The following is a 24,966-nucleotide window of genomic DNA, read 5'->3' on the forward strand; positions in this document are numbered from 1 at the left end:
TGAGTGTTTCAACAGTTGTTTAATAATTTAGCTTTCTAATGAAAAAATCATTTCAGCAAAAGATGCATATTTGTGTTCATGATAGAGAATTATAAAAGACTGTAAACAGCACGAGAAACTTCAAAAAACAGATCAGTCATAAGAGCTACTACTTTATCCAGTATAAACACCTAAGGTGTGCCTGTAGTGGATGGATCATAGACATTATTGAAGAATCCCAGGTCAGTGAAGGAAAAACAGCTTTCACATTTCCAGAAATCAGTTCTGATGGATTAAAAAAATACTCTCTTCACACACAGAATCACTACGCACATACACACTAAAGCTACAAAACTTCAAATACCTTGAAAATGTGGCTTGAAATCAAATTCAATGACTTGTCAAAAAAGTTCAATGGTATAAAAGATTCTTGCAGCAGTTTTGCAATTTGAGCAATAGTTCAAGACTTCTTCAGTATCGTATAACATCTTCAGCAAAAAGTAGAAATCTAGCTTCAGTAGGAGGAGGTCAGGATGGTACAGGAAAAAAAAAGGCATCAAAAGCCAGAATCCAGTTCTTTGACAGGCTTTGCTGTTGTGTCTGACACCAAAGTGCTTTCATTTTCCAGCATTTTCTCAGTAGTTTCTCCATCAACATGTTTTGCTCTTTCTTTCAATTTCTGCCGTTCATGGATCCAGGGGATGGCACACAAAATAGCTCCTCCAATGAGGGGAGGGACTCCAGCCAGGTAAAATGCTACATCATAGGAGCCAAGCTTATCCCGCAGCAAACCTGGAAAAGCAGAAAGTTACCACTTATAAAATAAAGAGGCCTCAGGAATCTACAAAAAACAAGTCTTAGCTTCAGATTCAGAAACCCAGGAGTTGGCACAGACTATAGCTGTTAGAGCCTGACAACCTGATGGCTAAATAGAGGAGTACATGTAGATAGAAAGGTATTTTAGAGTTGACTTGGAAGCAGTAATGAAGAGCTCAGTATGTCACCCCTCAACTGCTTAATTACCATCCCTTAAAACATGCACTATCTTTCCTATTTGAAAGTTCCTCATTTGGGCTTCTCCAGCGCTTGTATCTTTCCATGACTTAGTGAAATTCTCCCTCTTTTGGGAACAGTTACCTTTGATCAAGATGCCCCTTCCTCTAATTCTATATATACTCCATATATTGCACTCCTGGTGTCCTCTTATTAAAAAGTGTGTTTTCCAACAATTCATTCTAATTGCTCTCTCCAAATTCCTCCCTTTAGTCAAGTTCTATTTAACAGTACATCCAGATTAGGAAGCACCTAGTCTATACTGTTCTAGCTGTAAAATTTTGTCCTTTATAATGATTGTGTGTCCTTTATAATGATTTATATGATAAGACATAACTGTTCAGTTATGTCTTATGAAGTACATTCCAGTAGCAGTCACCAGATCTCAGGGTAAATTACCACTGAAAATCATCAGTGGTGAGAAATAGCTTTAGCTATTTCCACCTCCCAAGAACTTCCAAGTTTGCATCTTCAAAACCTGTACTTGGTCAAACAGTCTCCCAGCAAAGAATGATTAAAGCCAGCATTCCTACTTATGAGGAGCAATTAAAGTGACTGGAGCCTTTATCCTCACAATTGTTGCATGAGCAAATTTCGGAATCCAGTTAATTTTCAGATTTTAATTTGGAGGCCTCCTATAACACAAGCAACCAATAGACTGTCCCTTTAACAGGATGGAAAATGTCAGGTCCTAAATCCAACTGGACACCTATCTATCTTCTGAGGAATGTTTTATACCTGCACAATAAAAAAGACTGAGCAACCCTTGAAAAGTGCAGTAAATTAATAACCCATGAGCGGCAGTTCCATTCCCTATATCTTCTCAAGCACATACAGAGAAAACTTCTAATGTCAGTGCTCTGCACATGATGCAGGGAACGAGAAACATAGCCAAAAAGTCATGCAAACATAGAAACACATTTACAGCTGCAAATCCTGTCTATACTCACCTGCAATGGGAGGTCCAACTGTCATAGGCACTGACATGAGCCCAAGCAGAAATCCAATGGCCTGGGAGACATCCTGAGCACCAACGAGCTCAAAGGCAATAGGACCCATAATGCAAATGAAGCACCCATCAAACAGGCCCATGAAGAGACAGACAGCAATGAGAGCTCCAAAGACATGGCACAGTGGAATCATCATAGACATCAGGCCAATAAAAAAGAATGAGACCACCTAAACATGAACAAGGAAAAAAAAAATAAAACTGCATTGCATCAAATTTGCAAATCGTAAGGGACCAGATGAACTTCCTTGCATTTGTAGTGAATTAACTTGTCTGCCTGTATTTGCTTTAAGATAATCAGTCTCCATGGATTAACACCATCAGAAGTTACATACCAAGATAAAACAAACACATAATTCATGATAGGCAAAGAAATTCCACCACCCATTTTGCAGGCTTTGAAAATGCATCTGTAATCCACTATCCTACAGTGATTGTGTAAAGTCATTTCTCATGCACTAACATTTTTTGAGAAATTGCTCCCTGCTCTTTCTATAAATAAAAGTCACAGAAATATTATAAGTTTCATATAGCTGAAACACTGTAATTAGACTCCTCACTGTTGTAAGTTAAGTAAAAATACCAGTATTATGAGTGGTTATTTCAGGGTGCTTACACTCAACAGAAATGAAGACATTACAGTTTTTCCATTAAAAAAAAGTATCCTGGTACATTGGTGTGGTCATGTATGCTTACAAAGATTTTCTCATATAATCTTGGATTATTTATTTGGTTTAGACTAAAGGACTAAAACTGTCATTCAGCAAATTTCAGCAGAATTAAAAAGAAAACAAAAGTTTTGCCTGTGCAACATCCATGTGTCAGCATTGGAAACCAAAGTCCCACCTAATCCCAATAAAACATCAAGGAATCTAAGTTTATCCATGACAACAAATACTCCAGCAGAAAGTAGTTCTTTCCTAAGAACTTTTTTCCGTAATGCAGTGCAGAAAATCCCCACCAGATGCCTCCCTTGCCATTCATTTTAAGAGACCAAATGGCGAATACCTCGTGGTTGCCATCATAAAAGTGAACTAAAGCTTTTCCAAAATCATACACTAACACTGCTGGTTTCTTATAAAAATATCGTTTATAAGCGTGGAGGGAAATAAGTGTATATCCTCCTCCTTCATCTCCAAGCTTCAGAATTTCTGGGACTTCTTCTGCAAAATCTCCTCAACTCAGCACCTCTTAAATTCCCATGGCCATACCCCTGTGTACTGTGCACAGAATATATTTGACACCAAATTAGTGCCTATCAAAGATCAAGAAATGCCAAATCCTTAACAGGGAAACATGGGTTAATTTTTTCCCCTTTCTGCAACCATTATGAAATCACGAGATAAAACAGAGTAAGCAGAATTTAGAGAATTCCCAAAGGTTCTCATTCCATGCTAATGATCAGTAATTTCTTTCATTCCCAGCTGAAAACAGACAACAGGAAATAGACATTATCTTAGTATTAAAAACAAAAATCAGAGATTCATGAACTTTGCACCAAGGAGTCCTAGTATAAAAAACCACACAGTGAGTTTCCCACAGTTTTGAAAGTTCTCAAATTTAAATCTCCAATCAGTTAATTCTGCTTACTTTATTGATAGTGCCCAAAATCAAAGCCTTCAGAATACACAGTTCTGAGGGAATATAGAAACAATAAAGACATACCTGCAAATAAATTTTTTTTGCACCAGGAATATAATCTGCAACTCTGCCAAAGATCAATCTGCCAACTCCTGAAGTAATGCCCAGACAGAGCAGAAGCACTTCTTCTGGCACGCTGTTACCAAATCTGTCTTTTACATGATTCATCTGTTTAAAAAGAGAAATTTGCTTTAGAATTAAAAGATAGACCTTGGAAAACTTGAGTCAAATAGAAGTAATCTGTCAATCTCAGATTTACAAATTCATCTGCAAATGGTCATCTGACTTAGTCTGCTTCTACAGATTTTAGAATGCAGTATTTAGTGCAATACAATAAAAACAATGTGAAATATGTTGTTGCTTTATCCACAATTAACAACCTTAATTCAGGCAAAAAAGATGGCCCTGTCAAATTTCAAAAAAAGAGAACTTATAAGTGTTTTCTCCAACCACTGTTAATTTACTAGTCATAGATTTAAAGTAACACAGAATCCCCACAGGCTGTCTGGAACTGGTTGCTTCCCTGGCTGGGGCTCTGTCAGGTGTCCAGGGAATGAGTGATTCATGGGAATCACTGCAATCCTGCTCTGTGCACTAAGGCAGACACTCAGGCTACCAAACTTGTGACATAGCTCGGGCCAGGAGCAAGAAGCAGAGAGCTGGAGACCAGACAGTGGAAGCAGGAGAGGCTCTCCAGAATGTCTCATCCCAACATCCATAATGTCCAGAGGCAAGGAGGAAGAGGGGCAGAAACCAGCTGCAGTGCCAAACACAACAGCAAGCACTTCCACGAGAGGGTGCAGCTACAGCAGCAATGAACAGGGCAGACTGGAAAAGTTATTTATCAGCCACTTCAGCCTGAAGAACTAAAGCAACTGATCCGTGGTCCTGACAGCAAGCCATCAACCACTACAGGATGAAGTACCAGTGTCAGTACCTACAACTTTTCAAGTCATATTAAAAACTGAAATATATATATATATATGTCACCAGACTGGCTTAATAGATTTGGATTTTTTTTATATTCTTTCTGCTTCCACAGTGGTTTTTGTTCATGGGGTTTGGTGGGGGTTTTTTGTTTGGTTTTGGTTCGATTGGTTTTTTGGGGGGTGGGTGTGTTTTTTTGAACCCTGAAGACCAGAAAATTAGCCACAAGAGATTTTTTTCATTATTGCTTGTTGGAACATGTTTGGCAATACCAAATATGCCTAAGTGGGCACTAGAAGATGTAGAAATCATCTGCACAGTCCTGCAATCTCTGTGCTCATAAGCAGTCCTGAACAAGGAAAGTAAAACAAGTAAAAACAAGTAAAAACTCAGAGATATGGAAGAGCAAACAGAAGAAACTGATTTTAAGTAAAGATGTAGCAAAAACATTTGAAAGACAAGGTAACCGCAGGCTGATATCACTTCAAACCAGAGAACCCTTAATTTCCTATCTATAAAATGAAAAATTTCCATTTTAGTAAACACTTCTAGAGCAAAATAGTCTAGATTCTTTCCCCACCAGAATGTTAATATATAAGCAGAGCCCTTTTCTCCAACAAGACAGCAGGACTTGCTGAATAACAGCAATTTTCTTCAGTATAAAATCTATTCGTTCTTTTTACATGTAACAGAAAGCCTGTTAAATCTAATATTAATTTGGCCAATATAACTGATTTTGTAAGAAAAAAAAACCAAGGGGGCTTAGTCTAGTTTTAAAGAAAAACTTCTAACTTAAATTGAAGACAGATGCTTGCTCTTTCTGTTTAAGTTTTTTCCTTTGCACATTTGGGAACAGAATCTGATGAAATTTTTCACCTGAAATGACATTTAAACATAAAAGATAAGCTGTTCTACTTATTCCCTTTCTGCCAAGGATGAAAAAAGGAAAAGCTGACAGTTTTCCCACCCCTACCTTTATGTGCCTGTCAACACCTGCTGGCCCAGCTGGCGAGAGAAGCCAAGGTGTTCTTTGCAATTTTTGTCACCTGTTCCAGGTTTCTGCAGCCTCTAGACTGTTTAATTAGCAGGCCTGATCCATCCACTCCCTGGAGGCTTTTCAAGAGGCAAGATAAAGCTCTATATCTAGATAACTATTAACCCTGCACCTGCAATTGAGTAACTGCATTTCTCAAGGTAGCACAGGGGGTGAAATGCTGTCACTCTTAGATCAAGGAGGGAAAATACTGAATCAATTAACTCCTTAGGCAAGGAAATAACCACTACTCATCTCAAACTTCAAATATCTAAATTAGAATTTTTTTTTTGGCTTTCAGTCCTCTTAAGCACACCATAACCTTAAAGGAAGCTTCCAACTAGATACAAGGAGAAACTTTTTCCTTAGGAAGGCAGTGGCACAGGCTGTCCAGAGAGCTTGGTTCAGTCTCCTTCATAGGAGGTTTTTCAGGACCAAGTGCACAAAATCCTGAGCAACCTGGCCTGATCTCTCAGAGCTGATCCTCAAAATAATACCCTGAACAGCATATTCAATCTTCTGTGACACAGTCACTAAGCAAGCTATAAGCAACAGCAGTAGTAACTGCCTGAAAATACAGTGATTCAGGACAAATTAACTACTGTAAGTGCAACTGTAGGTTAAATATATTTATGATAAAGTAGCTCAAGCAAGACTCAGATTTCACAGCTTTTTAGCTGTTAGAGCTATTCAAAAACCCCAGAATGAGCAATTGCTTGTGAACCTTCTCAGGCATTAACTCTCTCATCACTGCAGGACTATACAGGTTGTAATTATATGACTCTTCAGGGATTATCTACAGCAGCCAAATGGGGACCCAGGCACACAGACACAAAGGCCAAAGCATTTCAGAATGGCTTGTGCCTGTTCTCAGTAACGCAGTGTGCATGATGAATTGCAAGTCTGATTTCTCCGAATGTAGAAAAGACCTGGTTGGTTCAGGTACAGTCCAGAGTAGCACAGCATCTTTATCATTTAAAAATATAATTTATCTTTGTATAATCCAGTTTTCCAAATCAAGATACAGTGGAGAATATAACTGAATGCATCCCTGGCATCAACATTCTCCTTTATACCTGTGCTCTCTATCAGGGTGACACACACAGATCTTGTCCAAATTCTCGTTATTGTCAGAATAACAGAAAATTTATCAGCGACTTGGTAGTGGCTGGAATGCTTTCAGACATACAGTCTTGTATGTCTCTCCATCCAACCAAGACCCAGAGTTTGCTAAGATCTTCCCTTCACTGCACACACATTTCAGCTACATTCACACAGTGAATCAAAGACAGCAACCCGAGCAATGCTGTAGCTCCTTTTCTTCCGAACAGAGAGAACCTGAACCTGAAAGAAGTGGTTATGAACTAGTAAGAAATAATTCTGTCAACCACTTTCTTCCCATTTTGGGGATTCCCAATCAAGAAAGGCTTTAGTAGGCTAAATGCAATACCATCTCACCAAAAGAGATGGCCAACAGCAACATATAACCTAGGAAACTGTGTACATTAAAATCACCATTTCCTTCAATAAATTATGCAAGTCCTGATGTCTGACACATACATTGAAAACAAGAGTAGGAATAAAAGAAAATGCTTAGAGAGTATTGCTGGTACCATTTGTATGCTGGAAATACTATTCCTAAGTGCTCCAAATTAAGTTTCCTGAAAGAGCTGAGGGAGTGTAGAAGCCTAGAAGATAAGGGGACTCATGTGCATGTCTCAAACACTGATAGCCAGATAGCTGTGGAGCCAACCAAGGACTGTTGGTAATAACAGCCAAGGATTGTTGGCAATAACAGACTGTGAAAAAGAACAGGATGTGGCTGGAGAAGGGGCCATACGGAGGTAGGGCAGCACTTTTCCAGGACAAATGTCCTTGTTCTGGCTCCTGGAGATAAGAGCAGTGCAAGCACAGGAATGAGGTCGAGAAGCCAGCATGGACTGTAGAGGGGAATCAAGACCAAAGATCCCCAAAGTCCCCCAACCCATTTCCAGGAAGGTCTAGAAGAACCTAGTGAAGAAGTTTCTCACTTTCTATGCTAATTAGTTATCTCCAGGGCAGAGAATTTGCCCCGCCAAGTCCAGGTGGCACCCTGGCCATCCCATCAGCTGGATCAAGACTGTAGCCAGGACTGGTGATCTCTCTCTTTGCAGTGAACTGTCCTGGGTGATTAGAAGTTTCAGAAAGTGCTAAAAAGCAGAGCACAAAGTAACTCTGGTTAAGTCACTGCTTATTCTCCAGTATACGGACTCACCACAAAAATCAGGGGTAAGGAGGATGAGAAACAGAAAAAGAAACTTGGTTGCCAGTGAGCTTTATGACACCAGGCACTGGGAAGATAATTTAATGCAAAAATGTTTCTGGTCCAGACTCCACCAAAGAAACTTTTAGTGATGAGCAAAAAAACCAGCAAAACAAGCCAGCAACTCCTGAACTTCTACAGAAAAGATGATCTTCATGTTAAGACACAGAAATAGCACAGTAATACCTAAGGGAGTGCCAATATCCTGAGATAATTCCTATGAAATGTTACTGTAACTGTCTTCACGTGACAAATATGCATATACAGATCTTCAAATAATTCCTGCTTACATACTTGCCCCAATAGCAGTAATACCTCTCTTTTTATCTCTTGTCAATTTAAACTACGTAATGAACAGGGGGGAAATTAAACAAACAAGGTGATTATTACATGGCAATAGGGAAATTTTCTCTTATTCCACTGAGTAAAGCAGATTAAACAGAATAATTCATACATCATGAAGATTCAGAACAAGCATAATCTGAATATCTTAAGAAAAACTGAACACAACAGTTAATAGGTTAACTGTTAAGCCTGTTAAACATAAAAACCCCAAGCATTAAAAATTCAAAACTACTCAGACTGACAATTACACAGTTAAAATAGTTTTGAGAGGGTTTTTCTCCAAAATTAGCTAGTCCTGAAGCCCAATAATAATAATAATAATAATAATAATAATAATAATTTTTAAAAATCTCAGAGATGTTAGTATTATCCTAAAGAGCATGTAAATGAAACCAGTGGCTTGGTGTGGCTTGGACAGCAGCAGCAAGACAGAAAAGGCACACAAGCATCTTTGGAAGCTCACAGTGACTGAGCACAAGGATGCAGAAAGAAGTCAGGGATCCACAAGTCAGGGATCCACAAGAACTGAAGTGCTATGTACATGAGGGATGAGAATTAAATTGTTGGATAAAGCTTACCCTTTTAAAACATTTTTAAAAATTATTCTCATTTGTGACTACAATCTCTAAATTTACAGTCTCATCTTCTTGTGGCCTAAAGCAGTATTTCTAGGGCCTATTTTACTCTCAAAACTCAACTATGTCCCAAATCACCTACTATCAGCACATCCTAGAGAGTTACAGGTCAATTGCATTAATTTGAATTTCGAGAATAACAGCAGAAAATGAAACAAAACCAGAACTATTTGTAAATGTCTAACAGGTAACATCACAAGCTAAGGATCAACACAGATTTAAGGGGGGAAAAACCAACCTAACAAACAACCCTAATTTCTCTTAATTTCAGTAGGTAGCAAACCTTGCCTACAGAGGCAAGGGCAGATGTAACAAATCTTGACATTGGCCAGCATTTAGGAATTCTCTCAAACAGAATTCTTATGAGTCAGTTTAGAATACCTGTCTAATACAAGGACAATAAAATACATCAATTCAGGACATGACATGACACGACCTTTATATACTGCTCAATACCAGTAAGGCCTAAGCTGATTTTTTATGTCCTGTTTTGTTCATTACTCATTATTACATGGACCATGTGTACCAAATCCAAAAGAAAGACCTGGCAATAAACAAATTTGATAAGCACAACTTATGAAAAAGGATTATTAAAAAGAAATATTTAAAAAGGTCCTACACCAAAGTGAGTCAGTACTCAAAAAAACCTCAGTAAATTGGATAAAGTACCAGTATACCTCCAAATTTAATTTTCTAGAATTCCTAAAGTGATTTGTCAGATGTCTTAGAATAGTCACAGATACCTACTGATTGTATGTTACGACTTAAAATTCTTCATTTAGTTCTAGCTTGGCAAAACTCTGCTGCACATTTGATTAAAAGGAAACCTATGACTGAAGGAAGCAATCTTCTAACACCACTTATATTACACTTGTAAAAACTTAGTCATTCTTTTCAAATCCTTGAGGCATTTACTAATGCAATAACATGTTATCAGTTTACAATTTATGTCATTAAAACTGAGCACATGATATGATATGCTATGATTAAGAAATTGTGGAATATCAAAACAATGGATTGGGATATCCTGTACAAATACTGTACAATGCTAGTGTTGTGTCCTAAGAGAGGCTGACTTCCTTGCTACTTTTAACACACCTCTCAGGACAAGATACCTTAGACTATAGGACTTAGGCAAGTAAAACCTAAACAGATTCTCAAACCTCTACTCAACCACCGCAGAACTGCCAGGGCATCCATTGCACTTCAGTATTAGAGATCTCCTTGTGGACATGGTCATAATCCCCTCAACTTTCACAAACCTGGGTGAAGCACCTGGCTCATTCTGCTGGGGAAGAGAACAAAGCTCTCAAGGGTCTCAATTCTTCAAGAAAGTCCCAAATATACTGCCAAGTATCTACCAGATCAGGACCCTGAGAAATTGAATCAAGCAGTCAAATTTTCACTTAAATCCCAATGAAAAATGACAATGATAGTCTCTCCTCATACAGAGATATAGTCCTTATTCAGGATACAGACATTTATGTTCCCTTTTTTTTTCTGCCTTAAACAATCCAAAACCACCTCACCCTTTTTAGGAAATAATCTGCTCAGTTTTAATGACAAATTTTAACTCAACCATCAGAAAAGAAGCTGAAAAAATAGCTGAGAGCTCAACAATTACTGCAATGAAATAAGAAGAGCTAGGTTCTGAGATCTCCTCAATGGAAGATTCAAAACACATGCTAAGAAATTCACAAGTCTGACCAGGACTTAAAAAGCAAACAGGCTTTCCATACAGCTCTTCTTGGAGCAGGAACTGGTCACCAAAGCTGGTCTATAGATGAGTGAGGGAATTTGGCAATGAGTTTTTGTTACATTGTATGAAGACAGCAGGGCAAAACCAGCTGTGATCTCAGGCTTTTGTACACTTGAAGAGTTTGAAGAGTTTAGCTCAAGTCAAGATGTTTCAAGTGTCAAAATACAGGATTTTGAGTTTACCATTAAAATAACATTAAAACTAAAAAAAAGGATAACACACTTTGCAATTTACTCTGACTTTGAACTATATGCTTCTTCTTCTATCAGAATAGTTTGTATATGCCAGAATATATGAAGTGTGCTGTTAGAGACTGATACAAAGGAAATCACAATGAAATTCAGACCTTTCAATCCCCCAGTATTGCACAGACCTGAGGAAACTGCTTTGCTCTTATCCTTCAGAGCCACCACGTATTTTGTACCTGATTATACCTGCTACCACATTTATTTGAGACTTTAATTTACTTTTTCTTCTAAAAAAACTCCCATTTGTTTCATTCTTTTTTGTTCCTGTTCTTTCTGTACCTGTGTTTTTTATTTGTCCTCAGTACTTATTTGAAAAATATATCTAAAATATGCTTGCAATAGCAGTTACAAGAATAAAGTAGGAAATAATTTTTTACTTTTCCCACCACCACCCCCAATGTTCAAAGTGGATCTAACCAAGAATAAATACTGCTATGGCAACATTAAGGAATGCTGGAAAAGAAATGGGTGCACAGGATAATGACAGAAGTGGATAAAGGGGGAAAATTTCACTAACCTGAGCAGTCAAACTGCAGCAGATGTTGAGATCTGAAGGGAGATAAATGCAAAGATTAGAAAAGCAAGTAAAGCATGGGGAGCCACTGAAGATTTTGGGTCACAGAGATTTCTGCTTAATAATTACATCAGACCTTTACAAAACCGGTGTCTTGTTAGTCTTCCATTGCAGAAAGAAACATGATAGATTAAGTGGATGAGAAAGGTAACAGTGCTAAAATTGACAGCTATACCTACAGTTGAAAGTTTTTAAGATTACCTACAGTATAGAGAAATCTGTTTGACACAGTTACTGTTAGTACTGGACATAATTTAAAAGATACTTTCCTACCATTACAAGACTAACAGCAGATTATGGGAAATAAAAGACATAGTAGATATCAGACAAATGACTGATGTAGGAGATCTGAAGAAATGAAGAGGTTTCTTGAACAGCAGCCCATAAAAGCAAGTGAATGGAATGATGTAGGCCAGTTTTTCCAGTTTGAGTAAAAAAAAATCCAGACACACTTATTAGATATTAAGCATTATTTTACACAGCATTCTAAAAGTAACAAATTTATGACATAATACAGGTGGTTCACAAAACACAGACAGTACTTACCTTACAAGAACGGATGTGTTATTACCTTATAAGATGTGTTACGTGTATGCACATTTCTGGGGATATGCAGATTTTGTATGGTGAAGTTTAGAGATTTTTGGTTATTAGAGTCCATACATCAGACTCTTCACCATGCTCTACACTTAGACATAAAGGAAAACATTTATCTCTGCGCTTCCATTTGTCTCCACTGCGGAATCCAGGGGCATAAGAATTAAATGGAGGAGAGAGATGTAGGATTAGGACTTTACACACAATGCAAAACCTTAACAGCTTCACATATTGCAAGGTAAATCCTTTCTACTATGGCTCCTTGGGCAAGTCTCCCACTGCAGAGCCACTGCCAGTGCCTGCGTGGACAAGGGCAGAAACTAAAACATTGATTTCTCAAATGAGGAGCTGTAATTTAGAGATGTCACATCTGACAACATTTAGGGAACACAGCAGCAGTGCATTCTTCCCTCAGGGGAGGCTTGAAGAGTTACAAAAACATTTGTAAGCAATGTTACAGATGATGACTTGGGTCTTGCTGGGCAGAACATCAAACAGTGCAGTGTGATTCATCCTAAATATCAAAGCTCATCCTGATTTGACAGCTCAGATCTGCTTGGAGAATATCTTAGGTGGCTTCTATATCCTCTTCATACTTTTCCAGTAAAATTCTTCCTAATGACCCGAAGCTTTTGCCTGGGCAGGGTGCAGTTTACAAATGGAAAATGTAAATTTTTATGAATAGGCAGAATAGAGGGAGTGTTTTGTCCTGAATAAGTTTCAGAAACTTCCAGAGTATAAGGAAGTAAATACAGCTTTCAAATTACATAGCAAGAATTTCAGACAAGTTCCTAGGAAAAACGTGACTACAGAGGATCTCACATGAACTTGGCTCTTAATTTCTCCAAGCTGATTGCACAAGACAACATTTTTTATTGGCACATATTCTGGGGAGCAAAGGTTCAGACACACTGAATTTGCATAGCAGAATCTGATCTCTTATTAACAAAAACAAGGCACATCACTGATACAGAGTGAGAAATGGGCAGACAAGCTAAAATAGCTGGCTCATAAAGAACAGAGCTGAAGGCCAAGTCATTGTCAAGGCTCAATGTATGAAGGTACTTCAAGGTGATAAAGTAGTTGTAGAACAGTTAAATCACACCAAAGGTACAGAAATTACGCTACAGATAAGAAGGTGGCGGGGAGGAATGAAATCTGGCAATACAAGTCTGTGTCATTTATAATCCATATCAGCAAGTCCTCCTGTTAATTATGATATTTCTAAAGTGAAAAATACTACTTTTCTTATCTAAAGAGCAGGAACAAAATGGATGTTCCAGCAAAAGATAGGAAGCATAGATCAGCAGACAGCACTATCTTTTTGTCCAAGGACAGACTATGCGGGCATAGCACTAGACTCAGCAACTTCAAAGTGACAAACACAACATCTGGAGACAGACACAGCCACCCAGAGGACAGACTAATATTTATCCAAGTTGTCTGATTTTGTGATGCAGCCAAGAAAATGAGTTTGTTTATATGGATGAAAAAGTTCCTATGATTAACATGTAATCTACAGAGACTCCAACCAGCTTCATGACTCTCACATGAATAAAATTGCTTGGAAGCACTTTCCAAGAATCTTAGAGCAGAGTCCAAGGTGATGATTTGTGTCTCAAAAGCATACCTTTTTTTCCTAAGCATTAAGTCTGCAATCTCAATTCCCTGTTCCCTGGAGGTCCAGATGAACCTATTCCTGGCACAAGCAGATTTCAGAGAAGCAATGAAGCATTGAATCTTCAGTATCTATCTATAAAGGAGATTAAATCCAGTACTTATTTGCCTGCCAAGGCAGATTCTCCTAAGAAAGTTATTGGAAAAAATGGCTGGACACACACCATTTTTTCCTATTGTAAACATTAAGCAAACAGACACAGAACACATATACTCCACATAGCTACTGCTAACAAAAACCTCTGTATATGTAAGGATGTATCCATCATGGAAGATGAACATACATAAGCATCAAAAGGAAAAGTCAGATTTACACAGTAAATTAAGAAATAGGCAGCAAAGCAAGGTGAGAAATACTGAAATCTTTTTCTTGATCTATTCTTAAGTTTTAAGAGTACAGTCAGTATCATGGTAACTTTCACACTGCATATCGATACATTAATGGGTAGCTTTCTGTACAAGCCTGCAGCCATATTTAAACAATAGGCCAAATTTTCAAATATATCTAGTAATTCTTTAGGAGTATTTTCTTCATAAAAAATACTTAAAGTTGGAAAGGTAAACTTTATCAAGACGCATTTTTATTGCATTATCTACTATCCAGTTGCTTTTTATAAAAGTAGAGCACTTAAATATGTGCACTATTTTGTTCAAATACTTGGTTGTTAAATTCAGTTTCTCATTCTGCAAGGTTTCAAATAAGGCAGAACCTATCATTAGGACGAGGCATTTAATAAAAATAACTGCTAAATCAATCCACACTTGTAAACACCCCAAGACAAATTACTACAGGACTGAAAGTATTAAGATTATCAGTCCTACCAGTATTCCTCATAGTAGCCTGAATATTGCTAATGAAAACAACACAATAACTGGGCCCCTTTTTGCATGTGTGTCATAATTAATATTTTCCTAACTCATACTGAAAGCTGGTAGTGACTTTAGTCACTGCTTAGAGAAGACTAGGCAGTGGCAACATTCATTTTAAGCAGTATTTCTTTTCACACTGCTAAATAAAGCACAAAAAGCAACATCATCTTTTAAGCTACCTAGCATGTGACCTTGTATCAAATTTTAACAAAAATTACCTAACAAGCTCCTAAGAATTAAGGATGCATGATCCTGATTAAGGAAATATTTTTTTAAGGGTAAGAGAACAACACTAAAGCCTTAATATCAGACTGCTGAAAAACAGAAGTTCTCTATTTATTATCAAATCAAGCACAGGACAAGTGGCACAGAGACTTTAGAAAGTATACTTCTAGGTATACTTTCTTCCAAATATACTTTACCATTTCCTTGAGAGATAATCCTTACTGAAAAAACTTGGAAACAGCATTTTCCACTTATTCCACTCTTAAGACTGTTGTTGTGAACTTGCAATTTAAACCAAAAGAGAATCAACAAGGATGTTATTTGTCTGTCTGCCTATCTTAGAGGGGCATAAAAAAATATCAATCACTACTTTGGAGTGGTTTTAAAATTGACAGGAATAATAACCATTTGATTTAGTAATCTTATGACTTATCAGTTTGTTCTTCAACAAACTCAATTAATGCTGAAAGTATATAATAAACTTAAGTCAAAATTTATTTATAGTCTTTATCTCAACCCAATTCCCAAGCCACATGTAACAGAACACCTATTAATGGAATTTGACACCAATTAAACTGGGATAAGAAAAGCTCTCCCTTTTGGTTCTCCCTTGCCAGGGCCAAATGGAATCTGATGCTTCATATCTACCAGTGAGGATTCATGTCAAGAATTACCAGTCCCTATCTAGCATGCCATAAAATCAATTTGTTGATGCATTTAATTTTAATTAGAGTCTACTTAATATGAGCAGGGTGCTTCTTTGGTCTTAATAGCTTTTACTCCAAGTAGCAAACACAGAGCAGAGAGTTAAATTTCAACGACTTGGTTAATTCTGTTATTCCAAAGCCCAAAAAAGTTTTCACTTCTTGCTTACTAGAGGTTTCACAGCATGCATTCTCCTTTCCAACAGGCTTCAGAAAATGCAAGAGGCACAAATAGAGATTGGGGCTGGCCCAGAAGCACCCAGAGACCCTGGCTGGGACCTCAGGAGCTCCTATGCAGTGCCAGACAGTGACTTCAGATAGGATTACAGCACACCCAGCCTGCAGTCTCCAGCCACCATGGGCCAAGTGGTGACACACAAGGACCCCAGCCTGCAGGGCCTGTGCCACATATGCTTCATTTCATGGTCAAGAGCAGCCATTCTGACAGAAACTCTCTTTCCTGGTGGGAAAAATGGGTCTTGGTGAGTACAGGAACCAAGCCAGAGGGCTAAGAGAAGAGCTGTAGGCATGACATTCACTGTATTTTTTCCTTAGTGCACTTGCAACCAGCATCCCTGACAGGTAGTCTTGGCTGCTATTAGCCACCCCTAACAGGAGGAATAATTCAAGAATTTTAGCATAACAAAGGCCGTCACTTGCCTAAGGATTATATCCCTTTCCAAGTATTAGTGCAGTTTTAAAAATACCATAAACAATGAAACAATAGTAACTTTCATTTTCAAAAGCTGAGGAAAGTAGACTCTGATTTGGTAGATGTACCAGTGAAAAACATTATTTGTTCTTACAGCCTTTGACTTTTTTGTAAGTACATACTTCTATGTACTTCTGGAAATACATAAAATGTGGATTTTTTATCCAAAGCAGACAAAACTCAGATAAAAAACACCCAGAGCTATTTACTTGAGCTGAAGTATTTGTGTTGGAGGGCATAATCCATGCTGTTGCTTCATAAGCACTGATTTATTCACTGTCTCAAATACAGATCCACAGACTTTAAGTAAAATTGAGTATATAGATACAAGTAAATTAAAACAAAAGTTTGTGGGTTTCAGGAAGAGGTTTTGCGAGAAACTATTCAATCTAAGTTTTACCAATGGCTGGTGAAGCTTCCCCACTCAAAGGAGGAATACAAAGCATGTGTCTGTCTACCACTGAAGATTTTGTTACAAACACTTAAGCTTCATGGTTTCTCAAAAATTCTGAGCAAAAAGAATATCTTCATATAATTTTGAGGTGATCTTTAAAATACTGGATTCTAGCAGTACACTGGAATAGTTTTATATAGTATTATCAAGAATTACATTAGAAACTGCCCCAATCAAATTGTTTTCCTATAATGGAGATGTATTTCATAGGCAAAATTTGTGCCAATCTGATATGGAGGGTGGGAGGGGAGCACCGTATAGAAAGAAAAATTATAATGTTATAATATTATATAGCAAAGCATAGTATAATATAATGGGGTTTGTTCTCTACAAGTCAGCTAGCAGCTTTAGTCTGATTTATAAACAGGAAGCAGTAATAGAAGCATCTCCATAAAAAAGATAAGATTTTTGTTCAATAAATGTATATTAGAAGTTCTACATGCCTGTCTGTATAGCCTTACTCTTCAGTTCTCTGCAAGAGTTAAGAATCATTTACGACGTCTCCAATAGCTTTCTCAACAGCACTTGACTTCTATTCCTCTGAAGATTGTTGTATTTCAAAATATCTCTACAAAGCTAATGGGGAAATAGCATAAGATGCCATCTAGATTGTATAGTCCTTTGAAAGAGTCTAATTTGAATTGTTATACAATAAGATCTATACTATTAAATACTAAGTTACAAGAACTAACCATTAATAAAAGTCAGTTTTACAGCTGCTCAAAAAAAACCTAGCCCCAACCATAGAGTAATTTTTAAAATAAATACCTGATGCAGAGTCAGTAATCTGCAATTTACCAGAAAGCAGTGATACCACTTGTTATATTGCATGAAAAACAGCTTTTAAGGCACTGAAGATTTTTTCACAGAGGTAAATATATGTATTATCATTAATCTTACTGTTCTATCATGGGTGAATATTAATGAATATTAAATGACGCTTCTGTTTTCATACTGAGTTCTACTAGTCCATGCTCTATCAAATACTCCTGAATATAAGGACATGTAATGGTCTAAAAGGAGCATCTTGTTGGAGGTTGTGGGCTTTTCCCCAGCTTTCTCTTTTAAGCCCTTTGGTTTACACCAGTTTAGAGAGCACCACCACCAAGCTGCTCAAGAATAATTCACCATTTAAGCAGTGCAATGACTGCCAGCCTGGTACAATAAGTGCATCTCCTAGCTGCACCTAAATTTCTTAGTTTAGGAGTGTACTACAGGAAAAAAAATTGCTAGGGAAACAAATTAACTCTAGTACATGTACAAGAAATGGCTTGTTGGTATCTTCCCCATCACCAAAGCTCTATCAGCACAGTAGACAGCAGTAAAACACAGCTCACCTGGCAGCTGGTAGGGACAGGGTAAGAGGAGCAGTTATAACTAATGCTGTAGTAGTAAACTACGAAGCTAAAGTTTGAGAGACAGAAAAATCCAGGTATTTTGCTTTTAAACCTGAAAAATGGTGAATACAATAATCCTAAAAATTGATACTTGAACATACATCAATACATAGGAACACAAGTTACACTTCTTTTTTCCTGTTATTTACTCCTTTCACACTTCCTCTAAAACACACAAGTGTCATTGGCAATGTATGCAGCTGAGTACCAAAATGAACAATTCTCTTTGCAATACTATGGAGTATTTTTCAATCTCTCTTTTCATGGTTAAAGTATTTTAAACCTTACATTGAGAACAAAGATTTTAACTGGCTTAACTCATGCTTCTGATTAAAGCACTCTTTTAATAGGACAACATCCAAAATAATTTTGTGTTTCTCTCCAGCACAACTTGCAGTTTAAATCTGGCTTCATATCATCAATTGCCTTCTAAGTCAATAAAAAGGCACATATCTATAGTTTCAAACCTATCACATGTAGGAAGAAATGTGCACTTACCAAGTGAACATAAGGCACAAAGTATCCAAAAAGTGCAGCTGGGATCCCAAAAGCCCAGATTCGGTAACTGAGAACTTTGAAAACAGAGAAATTGCAAATCTTTTTGGCGGGAGGAAGTTTGAACTTTCCCTTCTTTCCTCCCTCCTTGTCTTTGGTGTTGGGAACAAGTGGTCTGTATGTAAATCCAGCCAGGAACAGGACAAACATAAGGATGCAGAGGACCCTCAAGGTGTTGTACAGGTCAACAGAGTCGATCAGGACCCTCAGGAGGAAGGGCAGTGACACTGTGAACAAGCTGCTGCCCGCAGTGACAATGCCATTCACGAGTCCAAGGCGCTTCTTGAAATAGTGCCCAAGAATGACCAGGGATGGCTGGTAGGCAAATGAGCAGCCACAGGCAAACAGGATCCCATAGGTGAAATACAGAGGCTCAATGGTGCTGTATCAAAAAAGAAAAAGAAGAAATCATTGGTGTTTTGAAAGGCAACGGATGCTCATATTCAGTGAGTTAGAAGTTTCTATATACTTATAGTTCAATAGCACTGTGTCAGTTTAATTCAGCAATTATCTTTCCATTGAAAAATTTCATAGAATTCACTGAACAGGTTTAAAAAAGAAAAAATGCATTCAATTATAATTACACCAAATAGTGTGGCTAAAAAAAGTTTTAAAAACCATTGTCAGGGCAAGTTAGACAAATATAAGTTCAACCATTGCTGGGTTTTTGGATTTTTTTTTCCAAAGAAAATTGTACTGTGTCGATTTACACATTTCTTCACTGTGCTGGCAGTTCAAACATTATACTTACTGAACTCTCCTCATTAACCCAGAAAAATCAAGTAAACAGTTTATTATGAAAACATAGTAAGAAAGGTGCTAAACATCATTAATAATGAAAAAAAATACTGACAAATTTTTGTAATGTAATACATTATTGGTAAATTATAAATATTTTAGAAAATAATTTTTTAGACATATAATCCCCTTTTGAATAAATATTTTAAATTCAGTGTTTTGATCCCTATATTGAATATGCTAAGAAAGAACTAACAAAAATTGTTAACAAGGAATGAAACATTTAATCTCATAGTAAGGTGGATCTTCACCATGAGGGTCTCCATCATTACCATATACTACACAATTGAAACAAAGCAGAGCCATTGTAATTGATCACAGACATGTGACATCAATAAAAAGTACTCATGCAAGAAAGTATGAAGTAACAGTATTAGTATAATTAATTAAATTCATGCTGTAGTATTAGTAAGGCAAAGAAAATATTTTTTAACACTCGGAGGCAGTGTGCAAGAAGTTTTTATACAAGATTTCTGAGGTGGCATGTGATAATTTATATGAATTTTTTTTTAAGGCTATGTTTTCAATGACCTCCCCTTCCCCCTTTTTTTATTAGTTAACACCTGCTTTTAAAGCAGTTCTGGAAAACAGTTAATCTGTTAGCCCACATATTAACATTTTTTTAAGGAGCATGAATGTTTTATGGACTGCTTTCCATCACAGGACGCAATCTGCCAGCACCCTTCTGTACAAAAATAGACCCACAAGCTTCCTATGCAATTAAAGAACTTCTTAGAAAATCATGTTTGACTAACAAAGGTCTGACACCAGGAATTCTGGTTTTGTGTATTATAGTGAAAATTAATTATTTGTATAACATAATATTGTCACTTTCTATATTAAACTATCAGTTCCTGAAACTGATGATACATAACATAAGCCAGCAGAAACAATATAAGGGGGAAAGATTTACTACCTTTATTAATGGAAAATAACCAGGAAAAATAAAGCCAGAATTTACAAAATGAGAGGAGCATCATAATACAGTAAGGACAGTGAACTATTGCTTCCATCTGTAGACTCATTCAGAGTCTGCAGCACAATATGCATATTAAAATATTGTCCTGCATTATAAACACTCTTACATCTCAATTTCCTACGACATAAAATTTATATTAAGAAATTAGTGTGTTGCAAAAGCAGTAGATCATGTTAACATTTGTCGACTTTACAATATTTTACTTCTAGAACACTGATTTCTATATCTGAACTACAGTGCTTTAATGAGCTGATAACATCATGGCCATAAATCATTTTAGTTTAAGTAACATAATGAAACACCAAGTATGCACATCAACCTGGCATGTATTCTTACAAGAATTTACCTCTCAAAGTGCTCTTTAAAGTTTAGTTAAGCTGAAATATTTTAAAGCCTTTCAAAACAACTTGCTCTTGCATGTCTCTTCTGTGCCCTTGTTCAGTTGGGTGTCAGACAAACACAAGAATGATCTTTATCTAATAACAAGGGTGGTTTAGTATTCATCACTCAATATACTACTAGGAAGCAAGGAGGAAGAAAGACTTTTCCAAGACACATCTTTTAGTTTTTACCTCAAATTGAGTAAGAAGCTTCTTAAAACATTTCAAGAAGTGGGGGTTTTGTTTGTTTGTTTAGTAAATGAATTAAGACAAATATTTACACCTGGATTAACCATCCACATCACAGCAGCTCACATCCATCTAATTAAAAGTACAAGCATAGAAAAGAAATTTCCACAAGCTTTTTGTCTGTATAGATACATTTTCACCTAAGTAGAAAACTCTTCTGAATGTAGATCAATTGTTCCTATACTTATTCTGCTAAGGGTGGGGGAAAAAATAATCTGAGAACTAGAGGTAACTGGCTTATTTTCCTGCTGCTTCTAGAAATCCTATCTTCACTAACAGATTTCTGATGATGACTAGACTAAGTACATTTCCTGTTCCCCATCTTCTACAGGGTACCTCCAACAAATCAGTCAATCTTGAATTTCCTAAGATTTATTCTGCAAAAATTGTGCACAGAAATGCATAAATCAATTGTAAAGAAGAAGAAAAGAAACCAAGACAAATAAGCTCTAAGTATAGTCAATATACCAAGATTTTCTCTATCTCCATGTTCGGCAATTGGACCAATAAAAACAGATGAAAACATCCACTTTTACTAGAATTTTAATACCTTCCTGGAGATCCTACTGTATTTTTATCAGCATTAAAATTGTTTCAAAAGAAAATTAAGGGGATAGGGCTGGGAGGGAAGACATCAACGTTTATGTAGCTGCTAAAACACAATACACATCAAATAAACATATAAGTTTACCCTGGACAATGCAGTTGATCTTATAGCACTACTCTTGTCATTGATACATTCATACATAGTGGTTCTTATTAAATAGGAAGTCTTGTTATGACATTGTATTTTTAGAAATTCTTTTTGAGTTGAAAGTTTACAAATCATAGTTTGAAAGGCAAAATCAAATTCAAATAAAACAAGTCTTATACTCTAACAGGTAATACAAAATAGCACTGTTTACCCTGTTATTTTCTGTTGACAAGATCAACATTACAACACTAGAAAATTAATAAAATACTTTGAAAGTTATGAATTTAATTTTTTTACCTCACAAAAGAACTTGAAAGGAGTCCAACAAGCCCTACTGCAGCTCCAATAACAGCTACTTTTCGACAGCCAAACAGGTCTGTGAATACGCTGACTATTGGGGAACAGAAGAAGACCATCCCCATAGAAAGAGAGCTCACCCATGCTGCAAAACAGAAAAAATAAAAAAGACAACATTTTAGAAGACCAAGTGATTTCAGCTTTCAGTCAGTACTTGTTTTCAACTAGGATTTTATGTTGCTGAACTATACTTGGGTAGCAATTCAGTAACTATTTTAAAAACATTTAAATACATTTTAAAATATATTTATCTAACATGGTAAAAAAACAGCCCAACAATTTACATAAACAACTAATTTCGATTTTATCAGCTTGAAGAATACAATTAACTTTTTGGTAGCTAAAAAAAAAGTTCTAAAAGTTCTACTTTTTTTTTTTTAACACACAGACATTTCTCTAGTAACTAACCTAATATTGAAACTGATGCCTGAGTCATTAAAAATATCTTTGAACCTCTAGTACATTTCACTTGACTTACTACTAGACCTTACAAACTTTAAACAGATACATTTGCTGAAAAAAAAAAAATTTTAAACTTCATTACTAGATCTAGATCATACAGAACATCAATAATGAGTAAGAAATAGGCTTTCATACTGTAATATACACATTAAGAATGTGATTTTACTTTATACCAACAAACAAGTTAGTAACACTACTTATATATATGATGGGAAAATTTCACTACTTTTGATACTGCTCCAGCTTTACAGACATTGTGAAAACTGTACTTGGTTTATTAGATCATTAAAATTCAATTCGGGTGAGTCCACTACAGTTTCAGCCACAAGTAGCTCTTATTAGCATAGCTAATAGTTACAATTAATATATTTGGTATATATAGTAACTTTTACATTGCAAATGACCCCATCTATATGGGGGGCAAAAATGTTTTAAACAGGAAGTGAAGAAAAGCTGCAAATGCAAAATTAATTGGAAAAAATATTTTAGTTTCATTTGAAATTGTACAGAAGACAATACAACACTTTCAACACGAAATAGTTATAAATCTGTGTAACTGGAATTTTATTTAGAATATCTTTCCTAAAGACACAGATAAACATTTGTGATTCAGTGATGAGGGCAAATAAAATTATCTGGAAAAGCATGTAACCACAAGACTAAATGAAGTATATTTGCAAGTAGATCTACCAATACCAAGGCTTAGGAGATGTGTTGTCAAAGCGCCAATGAGCCCTACACATTGATGAAGACCTCATTGTGCAAGGCACTAAAGACAGAAAAACAAACCAACAAAAAAACCTGTTTCTTCCAAGAGTTTACAATATAAATGGAAGACAGGAGAGGACAGACGGCTAGAGAAAACCAGAAATGAGTACAAGAAATAAAACCTTTATTTTAGGGCAAACAATGCTCTCAATGGACCATGACCTCTTTGGGGAAGGGAGGGAGGGAGGGATGTGGGTTACTGGGTTTTTTTGATCATGTGATAAAATAATGAAGTTTCAAGGCACAATCTAAAGAGTGAGGTATTTTTATGGCCATTTCCATATACGATAACCCGGCCAGCCTTGTACCTCTGCAGCAAAAACTCAAGCTGTATGAAGGAAGAGCACAAGAGACTAGGTAGAAAAAGGATCCTGTGACACTGCCTGAAAGGAAAAGACCAAATATATGAAAGGTCTCGTCATTCTCTGCAGCTGAGGAATGCTCAAGAGCACCTTGGCAGGACATGACTCCTCTGATATCTGTCCCCATTAATGCTCAGATGGCTACTGATGGTACTAGACATGTACCAACCACAGTTTGTAAGCAGGAGTCTGAGGGAGGAGATGCTCTCACACAGCCTGGAGACCAGACAGCTACAAACCTTCCAAGAAGCTATTCAAGCAGTTCTACAAGACTCCTTGTCGTTTTACTTATCTTTCCCAGAGTGAGCCTGCAGTTTTTCTGTCCAAAGGAAACTGCAAACACTAGGGGGTAGAATGTCCATGTCAGCCTGTGATATAAATGGTGGGTACAGCACCATGAACAGTCCTCAGCACTTCTGTGTGATTTGCAGCACTAAGAGTCAGAGTTCTTGTGATTCCTGGGAGTATCTGCAAGGCCAAGAGACAGCTAAATCTTGAGAAGCAGCTATCACAAATCTCACTGTCACCAGTGGTTTCACACGGTATGAAGGTACCAAGAACAGCTGAACCTCCTGTCACCCTTCCTGCCCAGGTACAAAAAGACACAAAGGCAACAGGCACTAGACAAGCCAACCAGGGATTACTGGTTTTGAAAATGCAATCTCACGTGGACCTTGTTCATGGAGACAAACAGGCAAAGAAATTGGACATCTGAAACTGAGCTTAAGTAGCTTGCATGGAGTAACAGACTAAATTACTTTTGAGCTACAGGCTGTAATTCAATTACCATTCTCCCTAGTGAAGTTAAGGTTTACAGTCTTTATTAGCTATACAGCTAATAAAATAATTGGAATATAAAAGGCTGAAGTGAAGACATTCAGCTCAAATTAAATTAACAACATGCTGATCTTGTCTTTATGTGCTTCCAGACACTCAGGAAAAAGCTATGCCTTTCTTATCGCTAGATTCTCTCTTCTTGTTATTACAATAATGACAGGGCAGAGACTAAAAGAGAAGGCTTCCAGTGGTTTTCAACACAACACAGTTAAGATGAATGATGATGCCTTATCTGAAGTATTTCAGAATGGAAGGGTGATGTGGGAATAAGACCCCCTGCAGAAGTGGGAGCCCATGCTGTACCACTTATCTGCCTAATGAAAATGGGAGCCCTTTAAATAACTACCTCAAGTTAATAAGCTGCTCTCTTTGGCCTACAGAAAC

The 24,966-nt window shown here is 36.9% G+C and overlaps 1 protein-coding gene across 1 annotated transcript in view; it reads right to left on the bottom strand.

The window, feature by feature from the left end:
* SLC16A10 (solute carrier family 16 member 10) overlaps positions 1-24,966 on the bottom strand; it is a 63,288-nt gene continuing 38,322 nt past the window's right edge. The window contains exons 2-6 of the mRNA XM_085056157.1: positions 22,094-22,238; positions 18,640-19,078; positions 3,707-3,850; positions 1,983-2,211; positions 1-771 (exon numbers count right to left, since the gene is read on the bottom strand). Coding sequence (XP_084912283.1) covers positions 536-771; positions 1,983-2,211; positions 3,707-3,850; positions 18,640-19,078; positions 22,094-22,238 — 1,193 coding nt within the window. The 3' untranslated portion in view covers positions 1-535. The remainder of the gene's footprint in view (positions 772-1,982; positions 2,212-3,706; positions 3,851-18,639; positions 19,079-22,093; positions 22,239-24,966) is intronic.

The sequence above is a fragment of the Lichenostomus cassidix genome, chromosome 3 (assembly GCF_008360975.1).
Source record: "Lichenostomus cassidix isolate B80296 chromosome 3, HeHo_3.0, whole genome shotgun sequence".
NCBI lineage: Eukaryota > Metazoa > Chordata > Aves > Passeriformes > Meliphagidae > Lichenostomus > Lichenostomus cassidix.